At 34.3% G+C, this 25,016-nt stretch overlaps 1 protein-coding gene across 1 annotated transcript in view; it reads left to right on the top strand.

Moving 5' to 3' along the window:
* The first annotated feature begins 415 nt into the window (after window positions 1–415).
* The window catches only part of LOC120630899 (probable G-protein coupled receptor 158), a 214,742-nt gene continuing 190,141 nt past the window's right edge, over window positions 416–25,016 (top strand). The window contains exon 1 of the mRNA XM_039900241.1: window positions 416–605. Within this exon, the coding sequence (XP_039756175.1) occupies window positions 416–605 (190 nt within the window). The remainder of the gene's footprint in view (window positions 606–25,016) is intronic.

Below are 25,016 nucleotides of genomic sequence, written 5' to 3'. Positions count from 1 at the left end.
GACCTTCTTATATATTTATATGAATTGTATCTTTAATTAGCAAGTTAGGTATATCAGTACAAAGTTTTCACTTGACTGCCATCAAACCCTCATTCATTGCAGTTATAGATGGTAGCATGTTAACCTTAAAACGGTTATATACAATATGAACCAAGTTGAAAGTCAAACCCGGTCATACATCCCCTTTTTAAAAGTAACGAAGCGGTTGGGTTCGGAACTCATCACATCTGGTAGTTCAAATTCAGAAACAGAATAAGGTAGAATTAAAACTAGTTCCAGTTTTAAAACTCCTATTTAAATTTCGAATCAATTTCCCGAGCAAAAAAAAGTCGAGACAAACTTCGGGGTCTGAAATACTTCAGAGTTGCGACTTCAGTAGTGGTCGGACGGCGGTGGCGTTCGCACGCGATGTACCATGCGGACGCTAATGCTCATATATTTCGCGTCGTTAGTGAATTGTGATTTTAAAAGTGAAGTGAAACATTTAAGGCATGCCAGGACCTTGATCAGGCATGGGCGGTCCAGGGTCCACTTCAGTCGGATGCATACGAGAGCCAGGGACCTCGTCGCGCAAGTTATAGAGGCTGAGACAAGTAGCGAATTAGGTAAAAGAATTTACTTTAAGATTTAGCGAACATCTTTATTTATTCTCCACAACTAATTTGTTTTACAAATCTTATTAAAGTTTGTGCTTACATAAATTTTAAATTGAATCTTAGTTAAATTGTGAAGTAATTTTAATTAGCTATATAACTTTTTTTATAGCACTTTTAAAAAAGTTATAACTTGGTTAGGTTTTTATTATAAGAACATCTTCAAGAAAAATATTTAACATTTATAATAAGAACAACAAATATTTATGGTGTTCAAATAAAACACCAAAGAAACAAGAAAATAATTCATAAATAATAGAAACAAAACAATGATACACAATTTAATCAAAATTATTTTATTTTATTTAAATAAACAATATTATATTATTTAAAGACACTATTGAATCCTTACGACATATTAATTTAGATGGTATACTCACAGTAAAAAAAAACCTGTTTTATGTTTCAACGAACTCTTAAGACCAAATTAAAAAACACAAATTAATCTACGTTTTAATTTTCAAGGACCACTTTCCTTATTAAGGACGTGAAAAACGTTCTGAAATTAGAGTCTGTAAATGTCAAAGAGAAGATCATTATTTTTTTAAATGATCCTTCTTATGTTTAGCTTATCCAGGCCGATTACGTAATTATATTTAACTAGTGGCCGCCCACTGGTCAAAATTCTACCGTAATTAATGTTAATTATAAGTTTAAACATTATTAAGGCTCTATTATCACAGACTATTCGATTTAATCACAGTCTTCACCACACTATTAATTTGCCCGTCAAACAAATATTAATCTAAAAAATGATTAAAAAAGAGTATATATGCGTGTGTGTTATCGATTTAATGTATGTTATACGCGTAATTTAAAAATTATATTAGAATCTTGCACTCCTTCTTTATATAATAATATCTTCTTCTTATTTTAGTTGCATTTTTAATTTTAATTCGCAATTGTATATTGTGAATTATTTCTTTTTCTTTCATCTAATTTTGTAATTTTAAATGTATTACTATAGGCTTTGCCCGAAATAAAGAGATAATTATTATTATTATTAAAATATTATAGATAAAGCAGTAAGTATATAAAAAATTTGATTAGAGATAGTATACGTTTTATGAAGTTTTCACTGAATGCATCTCTTCTTAATCTGACGCAAAAACGATTTTTCTAAATGTTTTTTACCGAAATTTTCGCTCGGTACCTTGTGTTGGTGACTCTTTAGTACCTTTCGTCGGTAAATTTTTTTGTTATAACTTTTTAAGTTGGTTTTTTAAATTATAGAAATCCTCGGCGCACTTCACAATAAAATATGTATATCTCTTTAAAAGCGTTTGTAAATAAGCTTGTTTGAATGAAAAATTCATTGATTTAATAAGTTACTATTGTAGAAAAACTTACGAGTTGTACGACAAAAATAATTACTTCAATGATAAGAAAACATTGGAGTAACATAAAGTTTGTTTAAACTCGTTTGAACTAAATGCTTATCTACCAAATAGCGATTAAGCTTTGACATCAAAGAAAAACAATTATTTATAACATAAATGAAATAATGAGAGCGGCATGAATGATTCGTGTCTCCTTTCAAGAAACGCTTTAAATAAAAAACAAGCCAAGTGCGAATCGGACTCTTGCACGAAGGGTTCTCTACCAATATTTATAAAAACGGCAAAAAAACTGATGTCTGTTGTATGAGATTTCTTTAAATATTATATTGAATTTATTCCGTTTTTTATTTGTTGTTGTTATAGCGGCAACAAGTATACATAATCTGTTAAAATTTAAGCTGTGTAACTACCACGGTGATACAGCCTAGTGACAGACGGACAGATAAACAGGAAGGTCGTCTTGTTTTACCCCTTGGGTACGGAACCCAACAAATGGAGTCCTTAACAGATACACAATACGTTATGAAAAACCAATCAAAGTTTACTATTAGGTATGTAAATGAACGATGCACCGTTGAGCCGGATAAGGGGGTTTATATAGGTCTATAAAACGATCATACGATTGATATTATCGAAGACAGAACTATTCTTCGATATACATGTATAAGCATATAGCATACTTTTTTTTTTCAATGTTGTGAAGTGATCATAGTAATAACTATCCATTCTCGTTTACATAAATCTTAACTTCTATAATCTTATACTAATATATAAAGCAGAAGAATTTGTTTGGTTGTTAGTTTGTATACTCAAACGGAATGATCTTAGGGTCCGACGCTAAGACCAATAGGATTATAGAACCAATGAAGAATGTTTCTAAATCGGGGGTTTTGTTTCCTTTTAAGAGCTTCCGCTGCGTAAACGGTTAAGCTTCGATAAAATCATGTATGAGAAAGTTGTTCCCCTTTAAAAGTTCTAGAAAAAGTCCGCGACAGCTTTTGTCTATCTTTTTAGGTTGAGTACATGAACATAGTAGCGAGGGACCGCTAGTATTATTGTAAATGCAAAAGTGTCTGTTTGTTTGTTAACTTTGTTAGCCTGACCTAATGCACCAATCTTTATAAAATTTAGCACTTATAAGGTGAGGCCTGGAGATGGATAAAAGCTAGATTTTTATTCCAGAAAAGCATTATGGTAACGTTAAAAAAACAGCCTTTGTTACCTATGGACAGCTTTTAAGATATCTTGGCATTTTGCATCGTGAAAGCTTTTATCTCGGCAGTAGGAACATATGTTTCTTCCTATCCCGAGAAATTCAGCGGGAAATACGCCTACAAATTCGTGAGAAATAGCTTGTCTTTACATAATATAAAACAAAGTAGCTCCTGCTGTTGTACACTTACATCTTTTACATTACGCAACGGATTTCAAATGCAGTTTCCAGCAATAAATAGAGTGACTCAATAAGAAGGTTCTTTACGAAGTAAACATCACGCATGTTATAGTCGAGAAAGGCAAAGAAATTCAAATTTTTGTCATGTGATATCGTAAGAAACCTTTTTTTTGTGCTTGCATCGCGAACGCTGCTTACGAGATTTATTACATTAATGTACCACGGAATTGTGTTATGAATCACTCCAAACTTCTCCGCCGATGCAAACCCGGGGCGGGTAGTTGAAACAAAATTATGTCTTTAGAAATACAATTACCTACATTTACCTTCATACGATTTACTTTAACAAGAATACACAGCTTAAAAATATCCATGGAACTACACATAAATTGAATGTGTGGCAACTCCCTAATAAACAGTTCCTACGGGGTGCAACAACTTAAACTTTAAACAGGTTAAACTTTAAAATGGTGTTGGAAAAGAGCAATCTGCTGAGTTTCTTGCCGGCTCTTCTCAGTGGAACCTGTCTTCGGAACCGGTGGTAGAGTCACTACAAACAGACTGACTTTCAAAAGTGCTTATTAATTAGGCCTACTTGAAATAAATGAATTTTGGATTTTTTGAATTTGTACTTTGAAAACAAAAATAAACGCGGACGAAATCGCGTGCAACGACTAGTCAAGTATCATGTTGATTTTCTTTAGATCTATTTATTAATAAATAAGAATAATTAGTATGTTTGTTAAAATGCTAACCAATTTAATTGAAAAATCTGAAACATATCAAGCTATACATTTTACAAAATAACACTGACACTAGTTTCGGTAAAAAAAGTCTTAGTAACAGAATTCCATAAGAAAATTCTGTATTAAACTGAATAGCGAAGGATATTAGATTAAATTAGAATTCCTTATTCACGTACATTGAACAATTAACCTCTAAAGTGTAGAACCTTCAAGGTAGTAAGTAGGTAGTGGAAGTTTGAATACCTATATCCGTTGAACTGAACGCTCCAACTTCTGTTCCAATAATGATCAAACTTTAGCTATTCAAAGTATTTCTACTTTTCCATGGCTGACTACGTTTGAAAATTATGTTATGAAAATGATAGCGTGTTTGTTTGTTTGTCCTTTCTTCACGCCCTAAGCAACCAATTAACTTGATTTTTGGCATAGAGTTAGTTTTTGGCAAAAGGACGGAGAGTAACATAGGAGGATAACTTTTTATCCCAGGAAAACAAATAGCTACCCCGGTATTTGTAGAAAACCATAATAAACGTGGACGAAGAACGCGGGCAGCAGCTAGTATACAAATAAATCAAATTGTACATAATTACAAGCGAATAAAGCAAGTTTTAATTGGAAATTTTTAATTTTCAAGCAGGCAAGTAGTTTCCTGAAATTCGAATAAAACCTTTGTAGTCAGAACTCTTACAGTTTCAGCAAGTCGGTCGCTCGGTCTCTCTAAACGATTAAAGGCCAACAAATTCTCTAAAAATATAAAAAAAAAACCTCTTTAATCATTAAAATTCTACACCTAAGGCTGGTGAAATTTCCATAAAATATTTTAAACTAAAAAAAAACCTTAACTATAAGATAAAAAAATCGTATTGTTCTGGGATATCAAAAATCTTATACAAACGAAATAGGTAATTTAACACAATTATAAAAACGTATCACAATACATAGTCTCTCGGAATAAGTCAATAAAAAAAAATGATTATCTTATTCAGTTTTCCGAACAATCCTGTAGTTTTGTAATCATTGTGTCTATGGTTCTGTTGTCATTGTTATTAATGTCAAATGTCGTTCATTTTGACATCTGACGTTGGTATTGTTAATGTCAGTGGGATTCCATTTTTAAAATAAAACTATAGAGCGTGTCGGCTCTTTACTAATTGGTACTATCTGTTGTCTGCGACTTATAATTAAACTTTTGATAACTTTACATTCATATTGGCCAGATATTTTATTAAATTTATTAGGATTTTTACAAATACGCTTATAATTATTATTTAATTGGTGGTAAATAGTTTCCAAGAAACAATCAAAATTATATTTGATTAACAACCAATGTTCATGACATTGAGTTGGTGGGTATTCGATATAAATACGGGTGCATTTTCGATACACTTCAGTCCTACATGGAATCGAACGATGCAAAGATACCTCCCGGGTTCTTAGTTGTTTATCACAAGTGATATAACTTTAAAAAGTCAGACGGGTGTACCTGGGATCCAACTCAGTCTCCCCGGTTTATGTCTTAAGCACTGTTCATTACTGCTCATCCTTTAAAATTTCCGGCTTTAATAGCCTTATGAGAAAAAAACCTTTCAATCACGAGTGGTAGGTAATTTCATTACTCTGATGAAGATGATATTTATATTACTTAGTTATCCGTGTATTTATAAAACGGTTGTATCTCAAAGACTCGTGTCGTTTCAGGAATAATTCAGAGTTTCTTATGCCCCTTTAATATGCGGAATATATTAGGGAGGGATGCTCGTGGAATGCCAAATCGTTATTCAAATACCGGTAGACATGAGAGGTAATTTAATTTTAATGGACTTCTATAATTCCTAAAGGTTCTCAACTCGATGCTATTATATGACGGTCGATTGGAGCAGTGTGCAACGACCCTCCTTTATGAGTCCAAGGCTGTTGATATATTATAAGTAATTATTGACATTCATAAAAAAATTGATTAGTCATCTTAGTACACAAAACATAACAAGCTACGCTTACTTTGGGGCTAGAAAGCGATGTGTGTATTGTCATAGTAGGTTTATTTATTTATTACTAGCTGATACCCGCGACTACGTTCGCGTGGAACAAGGTTTTTTGTTCCCACGGGTACTCTCTTATTTCCCGGAACAGAAAGTAGCCTACTATCTCTGGAACAACCACACTTCCACATTTATAATATTAGTAGGATTTAGAAGAAGAAGAAGAAGAAACACTTTATTGCACGTATAACATACAGGAAAAGAAACAGTAAGGAGTATACAGTACACAATGTAGACATGCAAAGGCGGCCTTATTGTTGCAAGCAATCTCTTACAGGCAACCTTTGTAGATAGGACTACAGCAAGAGAACGGGATAGTGCCAAGAGTGTTGATAGATATACACAAATACCAAAATGTAAAGATACAAATACATATATAATTTTAATAAATATACGTAATATATAAATATAAAATATACATAATATACATAAATATATAACAAACATAATATTATGTATAAGTAGATTTTAACACACAGTTAAAAAAAAAAAAGAATATAAAGAATCTACTTCAAATTCCATCACTCAAAGAGAGGTAGTCGTCTGTAGGACTTCTGAGAAGATGAGTTAGAAATAAAGCGCAAACGATGCTTTAAATAAGAGGGAGATCAATGACTATTAAGAATCGACGGATAGGCAACCACTTTAGTCTAGCTCGGTACTCCGATATGTGATCAAATTTACGCAAACACAAACCGGATGCATGAATTTTGAAGGCGCTCGAGCTTATTAAGAAGTTCTTCCGTAAGGTCTGGATAATATGAGTCGGCATAATCCAGTATAGGAAGAAGAAGAGATTGAGCAAGGGAAATTTTTCCAACGATTTAAGTACCCAATCGAAGCATAGATTTTTCGACTCACCTCAGATACCTGTGGGGACCACGACAGATTATTGTCTATGACGAGGCCAAGATATTTTACAAAAGCACTCGGAATCAAATTGGTGCTGTTAAACTGGACAGAGGGCAAGGTACAGAAATTCACCAGCTAACTGCTGACGGCTGCCTATAATAATAACCTGAGGCATGCGGATTTACGCAAAGTCCATATGATTTGCTCTATGTGTAGATACTGCGCAGGTCATTATTTCACTGAAAGATTGCTTCAGAGACATTGAGAGCAGGGGCAGCGACATAAACTTGTAAATCATCAGCATAAAGATGAAAGCTGGAAGTGGAGGATTTATTTTTTATAATATTCGAAATTAATTTATTTTAAATAAGCCTTCTACGTAAGCTCTTGAATCTTCAAGTCTGTCTGTTTGTCTGCCTCTACAACTGAATTTAACTTCGGAAAGCCGATTCATCCAAGAAGCTTGTTGCTGTCTTTTTTTATTAACATCAATATTTTATATCTTTTAAATAATTATTCTATCTTCTGTTATATGAAATCGAAGATGACAGCATTACTGTGTCGTTAAAATTTTTTATACAAGCTATGTCCTTCGGTTACACCCGCGTGAACTACGGGACGTAGCGTACACCTACATAGTCTACAAGGTTCCTCAATAAATCAGCTACGCAAAGTTTTTCTCAATTGTACCGGCAGTTCCAAATATACAAACATAATATTATGTATTCATACTATTTTTCAAATCTTAATAATAGGCAACACATACAATGTCATATAAAGGACTAGCTGTCCCGGCGAACTTCGTCCCGCGGATCATTTGTTTTTTGATGAATGTTTTATTTTAATACTCATTATCCTATTCCGGTCTAAGAGGAATCCAAAAAATCTAATTTAATAAAAAATGGTCCAGACGTTCTTGAGTTATAAATGGTGTAACTAGCACAACTATCTTTTATATATATATATTTAAAATTATATAGATAACGTGGCATTATTAGTTATATAGATAACGTACGCCGTAATAGTTATATGTAATATTTTCTAACCTTTTAATAAACCTTACCTGAACTTGCACGAATTTAATACAAAAATTAGCGAAATCGGTCCATCTGTACTTGATTTTAAGTGAGAATAACGAACAGCAATAAATTTTTATATATTGATAACCGCAAAGGTGCGTTTATATGCTCCTTATCTCAAGGCAATTTTTTGCAAGGCTCAAGAACCGATCTTGATAGAATATGGCATAGGGATAGCTTTCATGTCGTAGATGTAGGACATATATGTCTAAGTCCTGAAAAATCAGTTATGTGCGTGAGATTAAAAAAAAAACTGTTGAAATAGTAACAATGACAAATAAATAAATATACTACGAAAATACACACATCGCCATCTAGCCCCAAAGCGTAGCTTGTGTTATGGGTGCTAAGATAGCACCCATAACACAAGCTATTCATGATGAATAATGAATAATGTACATAAATGATTTTTATGAATAATGTACATAAATAGTTATAATATACAGATAAACACCTAGCCACTGAAAAACATTCATGTTCATCACACAAAAAATTTCCAGTCGTGAAGCGTTCGTTTAGCGTACGAGCTGTGGAATTGTGGAATGCGCTTCCATTGAGCATACGACGATCCAAATCACTGGCGATATTTAAAAGAGCAGTTAAGGCCCATTATATTGTTAACGACTTTTAATAGTATGTATATATGTACTTACTCATTTATTGTATGTTAAAAGTATTTAATTATGTAAGTGTTGTTATTATATATATTAGTTTATTTTTATATTTATTTATTTATTATATTATTTACTTTTTATCTATTTGTGCACACTAGTTTATGTATTAGCATGTAGTTATTTGCATGTATGTATTTTAATATTTGTACCACCAGCAGTCTATTCTCCTCTTTTTTTTCCTAATTCTAAGGTTGCCTGGCAGAGATCGCTATTAAGCGATAAGGCCGCCTTTTGTATTACTACTTCTTTCGATGTTTCTGTTTTTGTTATATTTTAAATGTTGTGGTATACAAATAAAGAGTTTAAATAAAAAAATAAATAAATGTTCTCGTATAGGGCCCAAAAGGATATCGTTAACTACAGATTCCTCATCATCATCTTCAGCTTAGTGTCCCACTATCAGGTATAGATCGCCTCTCTCGTAGGTTTATTTTATTACCTTATCAATAACTCCAATACAAAGAATTTAATTTCCAAAGGCCCGAATTCACAGTTTTTATTTCTACACTCGTGGAAGATAGTGCCTCTAAAATATACCCACTAAATCCATGGCCAGTAGCGTTGAGACAGCTCTAATGGAGTGTAAACAATTGGTAGCAGAAGCAATCGCAATATCTCTAGTTGGTAAAATGAGACAATTTTTATACTTTAGAATTATTAACGTACGGGCACAGGATTATATTGAATAGGGTAATTGATAAAAGCAAGGAGATTTTTTCTTACTTACTTTTATTCTTTTGACCTCGCCCGAAATGTGCGACCACCCCGGACAGCGGTGCGCGTTGTGGTTGTTGAAGTGGGAAGTTCGATCACATCGATAGTTTATAATTACTTTTTAAACGTCAAGTCAATCTGTTTGTAATGACATTACCACCGGTTCAGATGGCAGACTTTACCGAGAAGAGCCTGCAAGAAACTCAGCAGATTGCTCTTTTTCAACATCATTTTATTTAAATATCTTTAGAATTTCTCTATCTTGAGAGAGGTGCGAGCGGAGTGGCGTGCTTCCAAGGTGCCTTGTCATTAAGAATTTCATCAATCATGTAGTAAACACGATTGATTAAATTTGTTTAAATAGATTGTGTAAACTTAGGTAAATGTATTTACTTTCGGTATCATGGTATTAAAGCCATCCCAAAGGACTTGTGTCTATGCTTTTACAGACGATGTGCAGATATTTACTAATTTATGTCCGTTTCTAGTATGTCGATTAGCGATCGACTTTTTGCTTACAATTGGTAATGTTTTGTTTTATAAAGATCATATCAAATGTAAATATATAGCGAAGGTACTGTAATTATACTATTTCTTTAAATTAGGCTTGTAAGGGAAAGATCTACCGCGATTTCTGCCGCAAAGAAGCATTGCTTCCACCAAGTAGCATTTCTGTGTTCCGGTCTGAATGGTTTGGTCGCTGGTTACACCGGGCTTTGGGATCACGTTGATGGACATAGGGCGACATGTAGCCGGACGTATCCCTCACATACCCTGAGAAGTGTAGATCTGTTTATAGGCGATGCGTTACCACCAGGTGAGCAATCTACTTGGTCTGTCAATTATTACTATAAAAAGGAGTATTACTAGAAAATATCGCACAGTGAGCGTTAAGAAATCTAGAGATTAAAGCACAAACTTGGAACATTTCGTTAGACATAATCCTTTGAACTGTAATACTGGCAAATGTAATTAACAAACTTTATAAGTTTAGCAATATTGTATTAAGAGGTCTCCACCCCCACTCGAGCTACTTGAGATACAGCCTGACTTGTCAGAACTACTTTCCTAATGAAGGTTATGCTATCAACAGCGGTAAGTGTTGTTATTTTTAGAGATAGCAGCACTGGCACATAATCTAAACTTTTTAATTTTAATAGAGCAATCAAAGGTACTTTGGATTATTTCTGGTAGAAGGCTTCAGCCGAAGCTTCTTAGCACCCTACGGACAGATGCATGCCAACAAGCGATATGACGGTTCAGTATAACGCCGCTCTCCGTAATTCGCCGCGTACACGGTATTTCGCCGAGTACGGTACGAGTATTAATGACGCCGCGTACGGTATGACACTGCGTACGGTACAAGTATTATTGACGCCGCGTACGGTACGAATATTATTGACGCCGCGTATGGTACGATTATTATTGATGCCGCGTACGGTACGAGTATTAGTGACGCCGCGTATGGTACGATTATTATTGATGCCGCGTACGGTACGAGTATTAGTGACGCCGCGTATGGTACGATTATTATTGATGCCGCGTACGGTACGAGTATTAGTGACGCCGCGTACAAACCGATTATTAGTTTTGGTTTAATATGTTAACCCTAGCCTGCTACCATTTTAGATAGCAGTATTACTTACCAATAGAGATTAGAGTGAAGGGCAAGATTGCAGTAGAAAAAGAACCTCCAATGGAATAAAATAAGTGAAATTCCACCTGTCCAAATAAATAAACCAATTTCAGAATCATACACCAAGTATATTTTGTAATTACGCCAACAATATTGTTAGGTCCACTTTAAACACATACAATATTTACTATTTTACTAAAATAATCCTTTCCCTCTTTCCTTTTTCTATTTTAAAATCTAACCAAATAACCCCAAACGCCCGATGTCGCTTCCCGCGACATCTTTTTCTATCTTCTTTCTTTTTTTTCCCCGCGTCGCTTTAGTCGCCAGTCCTTCCAACTTTCGTGGCACCGGCTTATCAAATATTAATACTCCAAATCCATGACCGCTTTTATCGAATGAATTGATGTTTAAGGTCTTTTAGAATTTCTATATTCATTTTATTGATTTGCATATCACCTCGTATAAACAATCTAGCTTAGAATGGCATTTTACTTTGACAAAAATTCAAGTAACCTTGCAAATCTGAATCTATTTTAATACATTGCAGCAATAAAAACATTCGGTATCTTATAACTAAAGTAATCCCCACTCCATCTTACATCTTGCATTCCACTCTTATGTTGGTTATACAAAATCTAAAGTTAGGATAAGTTAAGGTCATAAGTATTTGTGTGCCGCTTATGTTTCGTTTCTTAATTAATAAATGCTCAATTAATGTTTTTGTAGAGGAATAAAAAAGTACAAATACTACGACACTACTACGACAATACACCATCTAGCCCCAAAGTAAGCGTAGCTTGTGTTATGGGTACTAAGATGACTGATGAATATTTCTATGAATTATATACAGAAATACTTATAGTATACAGATAAACACCCAGACACTGAAAAACATTCATTTTCATCATATAAATATTTTCTAGTTGTGGGAATCGAACCCACGGCCTCAGAAAGCAGGGTCGCTGCCCACTGCGCCATTCGGCCGTCAAATACATGCATTGTTTTTATTAGCAAACTAATGGAAGTTGGCTCCCAATTTTGTAAGTAAATGTATATTTTTTAACGATATGGAAATACGAGACGCACGAGGACTTACACAGTTTGAGGTTGAGAATAGGTGACTTTCCCTTATTTAACATACTACTTTTCATATCGATTATGAGGCAAAAGAGTGGGAGGGAGAAAGGCTAGAAAATTATTTCTGAAAGACATTTAACTTATTTTTCGTTTCGCTATATTTTTTCGATTTTAGATACCTTCCTTCCAGCAAAATATTTTTGATTTTCAGTATTTTAATGGAATTAGACGTTAAATTAGCTTCAGAATAACTTGAAACTTGAAAGGAATACTTGCAACAAGAATTACAATTTTAGTCGGAACTATCAAATTAATTCTTTGACGGGGAACTTCAAAAAAATGTTCTCTTTTTCAATTACATTACAACCCGCGGGGTGGGAATGTAATTTACGTGGGTTCAGTCCAGATAACTTAAGAATAGTTTTTGAGATATTTTTTAAACGTTACGATGTAAACTTACCTACTTAAAATATATTTCTATAATATTACTGTTTAGAAGCTCTTCGTTTAGCCCCAACATTAAAATTTAAACTTTTTTCTATATTCATTCATCATTCGTTCAAGGCGCTCAGGTTGCCTTTAAAAGATCACTTTTAGTGATAAAGCCTAGCACTAAGTACTATTACTGTTTTCCTTGTATTTTTCTTATTGTGTTGTGTTGCAATAAAGTTTTTCTATTCTATTTCTATTCAATTATTTTTCTTGTCAGATTTGGAAAATAGAATATGTCATACAGACAGAATTGAGTGATCCCATAAGGGTTCATATTAACATAATAAGTAGCGGAATCCTAAAAAAACACCCCTAATTCATTACGGCAAAGCTGATTAATCTGACGTCGACCAATTAGTTAAATTTAGAGGAAAAATATGGCTAGTCCTTTGCTTAACCCTGCTCACGTCAAATTAAGTTATAACTTAAATTACAATCTTCTTTAAAATCAAATCATCTTCTTGAAATAAACTCTTAAATATCTTTTTAAATGCCACTTATGACTGAAAAAAAAACATTGGTGACTTTAAGGAAAGGTTCGATATATGAACTCGAGAAAAGAGTTCATTATATGCTAACAGAAAGAAAAAAAAATAATGCTGGCTTTGAAAGTATACGGAGAAGTGGTATGAAATTTTATCCGTCCGTCTGCTATTTTTGAAATAAATGAAGTTCATTGTATATCATCATTTTAGAATTGTTGCTCCTTAGTTTCCAAGAATTTTCAATTAAAAAAATATCAAGACCATTATTATTATCCCATAATAGCATCATCACACATAGTTTACATAACCGATGGACGTTGGGGTCCCAAGGTGCTGAATGGCGACGTCACAGGTTAACGCAGTGTTGGTTGACCCCCCACGATGTAGACAGACAACATAGACATCAGAAGAGTCGTTGGGAGCCGCTGGGCAACAAGCGTCCCGTTAATTTTGGAGCTATGTCCAACAGTGGAGGTGAAGTGGTTTTTACCTTAAAAATAGTCTATAACTGTTGGACTAAACCCCTCTCTAACCGGCGGGTTTGCACGTAATCACTACGCTGGGCAGACGGGTTAGTTTTCGCAATAGACTTTTTTTTTCTTTTTAATAAATATACTACGACAATACACACACCGCCATCTGGCCCCAAAGTAAGCGTAGCTTGTGCTATGGGTACTAGGATAGCTGATGAATTTTTTTATGAATATAATACACATAAATACTTATAATTTACAGATAAACACCCAGACACTGAAAAGCTTTCATGTTTATCACACAAGCATTTTCCAGTTGTGGGAATCGAACCCACGGCCTTGGACTCAGAAAGCAGGGTCGCTGCCCACTGCGCCAACCAGCTGTCTTAGTAGTAGCACAGAGAAAGCTCGCCTTGCATATTACCCGCGGGTAGGCGGGTAGTATACGAGGTGACACCTGTTTCAAGGAGTGTTCCAAAAAACTTAATACAGCGAGAAACGGGTAAACAGAAATTAGGCACGCACGACGTGGCGGGTAACAGCTAGTGAACAATAAAAACAGTAATAAAGTCCTTATTTTATTGAAAACGAAAAAGGGTCGTTTAGAAAATAGAATAGAAATTACTGTATGCTTTTCCGACCCTTCTGTCTGTGAGAGGCACTTGTATTCTAACGGACAACGACATAAGTTCATTATGAAAACGTTTTCTTCTATTTTATTTAATATACGCAGACTCGTGCAACATTTTCCCCAACTCTTCATCTTAAAACACTTTTTGAAGTTATACTTCTTTTGGCGCGTTAGGGAAAAATAATAAGTGTAAATTTTCACGACGCGCACATCATTTTTCATTTTAACAATGTAGAAAACCGACACCATGAAGTTAGTCAACATTTTAGTTTTTCAAAAAGTAAAGTTTTTATAACGCGTCCTGTAAAAATATTTCCATAATTCCTATCCTGGCTACTTTATAAATGCCTTGAAGCCAAGTGGACCGCAAAGCGTATTGCAACATCTTTGCAATGACTTCTCTAATATATTATTACTCATGGATTGCTTAGATATGCGTATATGAATTTTATTACTGTTGCTTTTATAGCTGAAATACTTTATGTGCCTAATTAGCATAAATACGAGTATACGTGGAAAATACGGCAGATTTTCTTTCGTCGAAAGCAAGTCGAATAATATGGTAAATGGTGTTAAATATGTACGCAAATCTAAAGTGATGGATTAAAATAGTGCTGTCACTTAAAAAACATCGTAACGTTATTTTATGATGAGTCTAGTTTAGGTTGTTTAGTATTCGCTCAGCGTGCTATGGAAAAAGCTATGCTTGGTATTTCTTTGAGGGATAAGATCCGTAACGAAGTGATTCGCCAGTAACTGAAGTAGCCTTTCGTGTTAGCATACTAAAGTGGCAGTGGGCTGGTCACGTTTGTCGGAGGACCGATGGACGTTGGAGTCGAAAGGTCCTCGAGTGGAGACCGCGTGTGGGTAAACGGAGTGTCGGACGCCCCCCAACTAGATGGAGCGACGACCACCGAAAAGTGGCAGGCATCGATTGGATGAGGAAAGCCGAAAATAGGAAAAGTTGGCGCTACTTGAAAGAAGCCTATGTCCAGTGGACGCACAGTGGCTGATGATGATGACGATGTCTTGTTTAGTTCAGTTAAGAGATTTGTGTACAAGTTCAGTTATTTTCGAAGAGTTTGCAATTTCGAAACTTCTCGTAACTATAGCGTGATAAATAAAATTAATATATTATCACTGTAATATAATACCACCTTTATTGAATAAAATGCAATTGCAATTTGATTTGACTTATTGCGATTTTACTGGCAAAACTGGCTGACGATTGTTTCGAAAGGAACGTTAGGTATTGCGATATCAAACGGCGCGAAGACAACTCCTGCACGACTCTTTGCATAGGTAATCAGGGGATACATAAGCATTATATCCCCCAACAAGGCATACAATTTACGTGTCCACCTGCCAAAGCACGGCAACAGAGAAAAGGAGAAGTTTACCCCTGTTTATTATTACACTTATATTATTTGGATATTATTTCCACACGTGCGCCAATGCTTGGAGAGTTAATAAAACTGTATAACGGGGAAGACATAATTTTGTCCTTTCCCCGGTGAGAAAAATGCGTATGCTACCCGTGCTGAAGTTTGAAGTATTTTTATAAGTAAGTAAGTTAACAGCTTAAGTTAATACAGGAAACAATTAATAAGAAATATAAAAAAAATACCAAATAGTTCAGTACAGCATCGTCTTTTATAGAAAAAGGAGATAATGAGCTGAGGCACCACTTTTATGTAAATTTGGAGGTCTTAGTCATTATCCATCATTAACTACATCGTAGTGATGAATCCTTTTAGTTGAACGTGTTCTCCAAAGTACGATAGAAATATGTAGACCTTATAACAGGCACTTATGAAGCGCTCATACATTTAACATAACTCTAATGTTAGTGATGGTGATTGTGATAGTAATTGTATAAAGTAAGTAATTGAACTTTTGATAACTATAAATTCATATTTGCCACATTATTAAATTGATTGATAACATAATTATTATTTAATTCATAAATAGTTTTCAAGAGACAATTAAAATTATATTTTATTAAAAACCAATGGTCGTGACATTGAGTTGGTGGGTATTTTGATATAAGTACGGCTGCGTTTTCGAAATACTAAGTCCTGTATATCGAACCATGCTAAGATACCCGGTGTCGTAGTCGTTATCACAATCCTTTTGTAATGTACATCTGTAACTGACTTAGTATACGTCTTGGCTAGCTGTAAGTATACTAAGGATATTCATAAATAAATAAATAAATAAATCCGTGGCTCAATTTGTATTATATCTCCTATTCTTTTACCTTTTTTTCTAATCAGCAATAAAGTGCTTTTACGCCTCTCACTTGTCTTTTTTCTCACTTGTCGTATAATGCAAACCTTTTATTCATTACTTTTTAGAATATATGGTTCATAAATATTAAATAAACAAGTGCGTCAAAATTAATACAAAAAAAAAACAGAATAAAAATAGATTTTCTTTACGTAGTGTGCTTTTATTACTTACATAATATTAAAAAAAAACTATACAACGTGTAACATAATTACGGACGATGCATAAATATATTTCATAAGGAATCACCGTGTAAACATTTTAAATCAAAAGAAGCATTTTCCCATACAAACTAATGTAAAACATTCTCAGTGTTTACGTATTAACCCTATGGAAGGTAAAAGAAGCGCACGTGCACAGTACCAACGCTACCCGAAGGGTGGCGTACCTAATGAAGTGACAGGAGTCTGATGATTTTAATTTTGCATGTGATGTAAGAGTTGAATCTGATTTCTTTCAGTAAGTAAACATTATGGCAGTCGTTGTCTCCAAAACTATTTGGTTTTCAGTTTCACAGATAAGTCTCAGAGATGGTACGTTATGTACCTCTGCCTGCCTGCAAAAGCCTGTGAAGTATTATTTTTGTTTTCAATTACACGTTGTATAAGTACTAGAAAGTTAGGTAAGATTATTTACATTATACGTTAGACCGACAAGAAAAAATAGACTTTACTTACATTTTTAATAAATAAACTCTCGCGGCGTTTTCGACGTTTTATATAAGGTTATAATAAAAGGTATTTAAGAACCCCCACAACTTCATTTGTGTGTAACCCTTCCAGTAATCCGATTTGTCGTGAGAACAGACAGCTGCGTTGTTCTCTTTGGCAGTTACAAGAGCTCAACTGGACCTAATTTTAATTGACTTTCAAGGTCTTTCGATGACATCGACGACATAATGAATAAGCACAATATTCAACGACGAATCCGACGCGCTAAATTTGCCGATTGCGTAGTGCCACTTCCATATTTTTTGCAATAGTAACCGTCATAAGTATACTGCTACTTTCCTGTGAGATTTGCATGTTTGCATTTATTCCATTACCCGTAAAAATCAAGGTTTAATGTCACCTGTTTATAAAGAATGATGCAATCTAAGGCGGTAGGCGGGCTAACCTGTAAAGCAGTTATAATAAACCTATACCATTTCGGCTTCCACTCGGCATCGTACTTGAACGCGAAATCGTTTGGTGGCACGTCATTGTATGTATGCGTGTTAAAAAATAAAATACGTGTGTTAGAAGTTATACTTCTTTGGTATATACAAGATGAAAATCTTTTGAAACATTTTATCTTACACCGTATTCAACGTTAGTAGAGAAAACGACACTAACAAAAGGAAAAAGGTATTTATTACATTGAAAGTTTTATTACAACGAATTATCTAGTTATCTCATTATTGGACTACCAAGTTTCACTGAACATTAAAATTTGAGATTTTTGTACAATTGAATCAATTGAATCACTGGAATGAGTCGGCAGACTTTGACAATGAAAGTGTACGCTGTCAAACCTTATAGCTAACTAAGTAACTAACTTCAGGAAACCGGTTTTTTGTAACGGTGTGCGCGCGCATCGTAAAAAGTGAGCTGGCGGACGATGCATTCCCCTCTCACTTGGTTTCGCAACTATTCTAACTATATTTATTGGGCGCGCATTTCGGTTGATTTTTTGCTTACGCCGCTAAAGAAGTATAACTTCTATAAGCATTATTGGAGCATATAGTTCTTTTGCTATTAGTAGAACCAACATGATAAAGACCCAAAAATAATGAAACTAGTGGTAATTTAAAAAAAAAATTCAAAATTAATTTATTTCAAGTATTGAAACGTCAAGCTTAAATGACCTACGGTTACCTTCGGTTATTCCCCCCGGCATCGCAGTGCAATTTAATAGCTTTTTTTTTTTATTGGTCAACTTAAGAGTAAAACAATTTACGACAACTAGGTCACTCACCTCATCTCAAACCACACAGAGTTTATGTGACAAGGTATAAATTAATGATAATTGATATTCATTATAAAAACATTTTTTTTTAAATTATTTAAGTTGCAATCACAACCCTACCAGTAGTCAGTACACAACAGTTAGATAGCAAGTTTATGATTACAACTTGTACATAGATGATATACCAGATCCCTACCCCACGCAACATTCTCTTTGATAAAGTTATTTTAAAACAAAATTCTTTAAGGTTGCCCTTACATATTTAATGTTATGTATTTTTAATCTTATCAAACAAATTAACTGTATGCTTATTTATAAGTGATGGCAGCATATATTCCCAGGTACGCTGGCCATATGCATTATTATAAGAAGGTACTTTATAAGTTGGTAAGTATTACAGATGTCTTAGGTTCTCTGATCTATTGTGTACTCTTCATGCATTAATATGCGGCTACGCCTCACAAGTAACTGCCAGTTTAATTTTTTCATACACATTTAAAACTTTGAAAAACTGATTCCCACCTCATCTTTCCTGTAAGATGATTTAACAAGGTTAGGTACAATTGTTTTTAAGATTACTTTACGGCTTGGCGGTACGTCTTTGCTGATAGGTAGTTTACTAAGCTTAGCTTCCGACCAGGAGAGGACAAATTCAGGAAATATAAATTAAACACAGCGCTTGCCACTGCGCCAAAGTCTGCGTCGTCCAAAACATTTCCCATGGGTAAAATATATACCCGTTTTACTACTGAAATTGAAACTAGTAGCACGGCTAGCGGATCGAAAAAGTTGTGGTGCCAATTGAAACAGTTTTGTAAAAGTTTAGAAGGTAGTTAAAAAGTTACAACCGTGTCAACTCTATCAGTTTTACCAAAAAGGTCCTTCAAGGGAGACGACGCAAGAATGACGGGGCGTATTTATTCGGCAGTATTCATATTCTCACAATGAGAAAAGGTTAAGGCCTTAGTCCACCACGCTGGCCCAGTGTGGATTGGTGGACTCCACACTTCATTTCTGGTGGGCCGGTAATGGGTTGATGTGATGATGATGATGATTGCGAAAACTAAAATCTCTAATACTACGAAATAAATATAAATAAATTATTACTACTGCTGTTCCTATTCTTTTGGTAACGGTATCCAAAAATCAGGTGAAAACTTTTATTCCACACCACTACGTCACCATTAGCCCCAGATGTGCTAATGAAGATAATACATTTGATAACTCAGTTCAAACATTAACTAGCTGTTAACTTGATGCGGAACTAATACTCATTCACTCAACTCTGTCTTAGACCTTAAGTCTCAACCTTACACGAGTGTACTGAAGTTTGCAGCTTCTGTTAACAGGACTTATGTATTAGTTGCATAGTCTTAAACGTAATAACCACCTCGCTCGTCTAATTGTAAAGATGTTTGATTACTGTTCACGTGGCACAGAATACTTACAGGACTTACAGGTCAGATCTGGCTGACTTTAATACTATTACAGTAGGTAATTGACATTTTCGTCGAAGCAATTCAAATATCACTCACTTCAACGGTTAAAGAAAATATCGTGAGGAGACTTGAATGACTGAGAGTTCTGCATAATGTTCTCGGAGGTATGTGGAGTTCACCAATCTGCACGGAACCAGCGTGATGGACGACGGTCTTAACCCCTTTCTCAATGAGGACTCTAGTTGACTCTACTCTAGTCTCTGGTCTCTTTTTTTTATAGTATAAAATGGATGGACACCCCAGATGACCCACCTGATCGTAAGTGTCGTAAGCTTGCAAGTACAAAAAACTCCAACAAATTGTCAACCAATTAACCTGCGGTACCACCGCTTTTGATGCAATTGCTGCAAAAGGTACCTATACCTTTGATAACTTAACTTATGATAAACGACTAAGACACCCGGGAGGTACCTTTGCATCGTTCAAGTCCATGTAGGACTGAGGTGCATCGATAATGCAGTCGTATACATATCAAAAATACCCACCAACTCAATGTCACAAAACATTGGTTGTTAATCAAATATATCTAATTTTAATCGCTACGTGAAAAATTTAAACAAATAGGTATTCTTACAGTAGCTTCGCAATATATCTATGTAGTCTCTGTGAAACAAAATATTGCTCTTTATAAACAAAAAGCTGAAATTAACAATCGACTTACCAGAAACGGACATAAATTAGTACCTAATAATAATATCTGCATATCGTCTGCGAAAGGTGCAGAACTCCTTTGTGGGTTGAGTATACGCTTTTACAATATGTTTCCTAAGAAAATACTTGACCTACCGATGCATACATTAAAAAAATGTGTAAAAACGCATCTAGTACAGCGTTATTATACATACATATTTGATAAATTCCTCAATGACAAGGTAGATTGGAAGCAGCCAGCCTCGCTATCATCTCCCGCAAGATAGTAAAATGATTGTAAATGTTGATGTTGGAAAAGAGCAACTACTGAGTTTCTTGCCGGCTCTTCTCGGTAGAATCTGCTTTCCGAACCGGTGGTAGAGTCACTACAAACATACATACTTGACGTTTCAAAAGTGCTTATAAAGTAGGCCTACTTGAAATAAATGAATTTGAATTTGAATTTAATTGTTTCTTGAAAACTATCTTTTAACTATTGTTAAAATATCTGGCAAATATGAATTTATTGTTATCAAAAGTTAAATGTTCATTATTCATTTAATTTTATTTTTACGTTTTAAAATATATTTTCCTAGAGCGGGCAGTTACCTTGGCCAACGAATTAGTTTGGCCATCCAAAGGGGCAATGCTGCCAGCATCTTAGGAACTGTGCCTCGCTGCGGTGGTTTCGAGGACGTTTTAGATTTTATTTAGTTTTTAAATAGTTTATTTTATATGTATTAATAAAAATTATATTTTCTAAGTTATAAATAAATATATTTTAAAAAGTTAAATTATTTACCCACTTTATAAATTTACTGTAATCCTTATTAATGTAGAATAGGTGTGGAATGACATCCAGCAATCTGGCTGCGGCTCTACCCTGAAGTTAGTTCATTATTTCATTCATTCATTATTTGACAGCCGACTGGCGCACTGGGCAGCGAACCTGCTTTCTGAGTCCAAGGCCGTGGGTTCGATTCCCATAACTGGAAAATGTTTGTATGATGAACATGAATGTTTTTCAGTGTCTGGGTGTTTATCTGTATATAATAAGTATTTCTTATGTATTTTATTCATAAAAATATTCATCAATCATCTTAGTAGTATATTTATTTATTTATTATTCGTGCAAATAATGAGTCAGCCCTTTGGCACCAGAAGGGGAATAGTTGCGATTTTATATCGCGGCTAAAGTGAGTGCCGGTAGTTTAATAAAACATGACCTTGTATATATTAAAGGAGAAACTAGAGTGCACTTTATAAAACTAGCTTTTTTATTACCGCAGTTCGCTCAACAATTCGAGAAGTCTTAACAAGGTAACCGCAATTCCACTTGTTAACTCGAAATAAAAGTAGGTACTATCTTCTTTTAGAAACCTGAAACAAAATTCAGTTATAGGATTGTTAAAGTAAGATATTAAGGTTACAATGTTTAATGTAAACTGGATGTTGTACAACCAATGATCGGATTTATTTGGCTGGTGTTATTTGAAGAATTCTGGAATTTCTTACTCCCTAGATTTTTAATATCCCTACTTACTTAATTTTGAGATTTGAATTCAATTCAATTCAATTCAATTTTATTTATTTGCTGATACAGGTAAATAGGTGTTACAGGAAAAAAAGTATATGCAGATCTTAACAGTACCACGCCAAATTGGCATGCAAATTGTTTTCAGCGTAGTATTTAAAATTTTAATTTGTTACTAGTAGGTACAATTAAGATATTGGCAATTACAATGTTTATAATAACACAATACAATTATTAAATAATAAATTACAATTAAGTTTATATGGGCACATGTCAAAGAAATACATAAATATGAATATGATGCAATACGGCCGTTTGTTGTTTGCCCAGCATACTATTGTCTACGTAACAAATTTGATAACAAAATAATCACCCGGCTAAATTATTTTGGGCTTTGTCTTAGACTACCGCGCGTTTGGAACCCTCATACGTTAAGTTTTATTTTTAAGAAAGTAGTTATCGCCATTATATAACTACCATGTACATTGCACTCATAGTTTATGTTATAAACGCAATGTAAGTGGCTTACATGTATGGGCCTGTTTGAGTTAAGTAATATTTCACTATGACTTTGAGCTTTTGTACCTACATGGTTCTATCGGAGACACGTCCTTAGAAGTATATAACGGGGAAACAAATCAGACAGCGTGTTTTGACCAAACATTAAAATGTAAAACCAAACCAAAAAGAATTGAGCATTGAAAATGGTTACGTAATAAATAAAGGCGATTGGAACGCCATCTAAAATAAGTGGCTTTGTGGCATACAGCCCCTTTTCCAAAAAAAAATCTACCCAAACGAAAAGCGAAATTAAATTCTAATTCAAAAATGTTTCATTCATGTAGACCTTATCACAGGCAGTTATGAAGCGTTCATACATTTAACATGTTAACACAAATAGTGATGGTGGTAACTGTATTCTTTAACTTAAAACTAAGGCTAGGAGGGTTCCAAACGCGCCCTGGTCTAAGAAGAGCCCGTAACAAACTTAGCTTAAACTTTTGTTACCACTATCTCACAATTCATGCCCAAACTTTTTATCATACATGTAATCCTTAATATAATTTCATTTCTTTAAAATAATCATAATAGGACTTTTCTATAAGCTTTGAACTTATTGAGAGATATCTCAAGGATATTATCTGGTAATTTGTTATAAAATTACCCTTAAATGAATTACTAACTTTATGCACTGCACTACAAGTTTATTTTAACTTTTGATAATATATTAATATTGTTAGTCCACTTTCTTTTGAAACGTAGGTAATAAAAAAAGGATTAACAATTTGTTTTTTTCTCTACGTACGATACAATATTAAATGCACACATACAGACAGTCAAGTGGTATTTTTTGAACATTTATTTTTGACCTGGTTTTTAAAAGACCAATTTCATTACTCGATCTGCTACACCACACATTTAGTTATTTAAAAAAATCTAAATAAAAAGTTGCGCGTTGATTTTTGAATCGGTTTTACGTTAATCCCTAAAGACTCATTTGATTGTGAAACATCGGCAAAGCTGGCGTGTATGAAAACTAAAAGCCATTAAAAACGATTTATTGTTAACTGGAAATGTATTTAAATTGGTCGATGCTTCGCCGCTGTTGATACATAACAAGTTCGCAACGCCAGCAAAAAGTGATAATCTATTTACTTTATTTCAGTTTATTTTTTCGACCGTTCAATTAGTTTAACCTGCCCCGGTATCTCATCATTATCATCATATGAACCTATTACATGAACACTACAGGGCTCGGGTCTGTTCCCACAATTAACACGCAGAACACGCTGGCCCTGTTCGGAATCACCACTCTTTTTGAGACCATAATTGTGAACTCTCGGTGCATGCATGCATGCAGGTTTCCTCACGATGTTTTCCAGGTTTAATTTTTTTTTTTAATGTTTTTTTTTTATTTATTTTTTTATTTTTTTTATGTTTTTTTTATTTATTTTTTCAAGCAGGTGATATTGTAATTGCTAAAGACGCACATAACTCAGAAATTGCAATCCCTAATAATTTTGGAATTACCTACGTACGTTTGGTAGCGTTTTTGGTAGGTTTTTTTTGGAAAAACGGGTATATAAGTTATATATTTATTTCAGATGGCGTTGCAATCACCGACTATTTATTATATTACCATTTTAAACGCTCTTTTGATTCTTTATAGGTTTTTTTTAAATTTGAATAGTAGACATATAGCTCAAACCATATTTTCAGATTTGTTAACATACTTCTATTCTCAAAGTCAGAAGTCAATGTCAAACATAGGCCTTTATAGATACAATATTATATAGAACGGGAAGGTAGCCACGAGAACTCTGAAATAAAACGAAGAATCCAAATAGAGTTTTGGCTTATATGACTCTGTTTCTACGATAAAGGGATTTTACGATAAAGTTTGTAGAAATAAAAGAGCAATAATCACCATCATCATATCAAACCTTTACTGGCCTACTACAGGGTTTGTTCTCACTATATAGAATCTTGATGGACTTCACACACCTTTGAGTGCTGAACTCTCAGGTAGGCATGTTTCCTCACGATGTTTTCCCTCACCGCGGAAACAAGTGATATTTTAATTGCTTAAAACGCACATAACTCCGAAAAATTAGAGGTGCTGGAGCTCGGACTTGGTCCTCCTAAAGAGAAGCTGCAATCACCGCTTCATCATCATCCCCAGCTTATTCCTTGTCTCATAGGCGAGACGGTGCTATAACGGTGAAAGAAGACTTCGTGAGGAAACCTGCATACCTAAAAGTTCTCCATAATATTCTCAAGGGCGGACAACGGCCTAACCCTTTTCATTCTTGACGAGAGCCGTGCTCTA

This window comes from Pararge aegeria, chromosome 2 (genome assembly GCF_905163445.1).
Source record: "Pararge aegeria chromosome 2, ilParAegt1.1, whole genome shotgun sequence".
In the NCBI taxonomy this organism is placed as follows: domain Eukaryota; kingdom Metazoa; phylum Arthropoda; class Insecta; order Lepidoptera; family Nymphalidae; genus Pararge; species Pararge aegeria.
The sequence above is the reverse complement of the archived record's forward strand: the minus strand, read 5'-3'. Positions and strand labels throughout refer to the sequence as shown.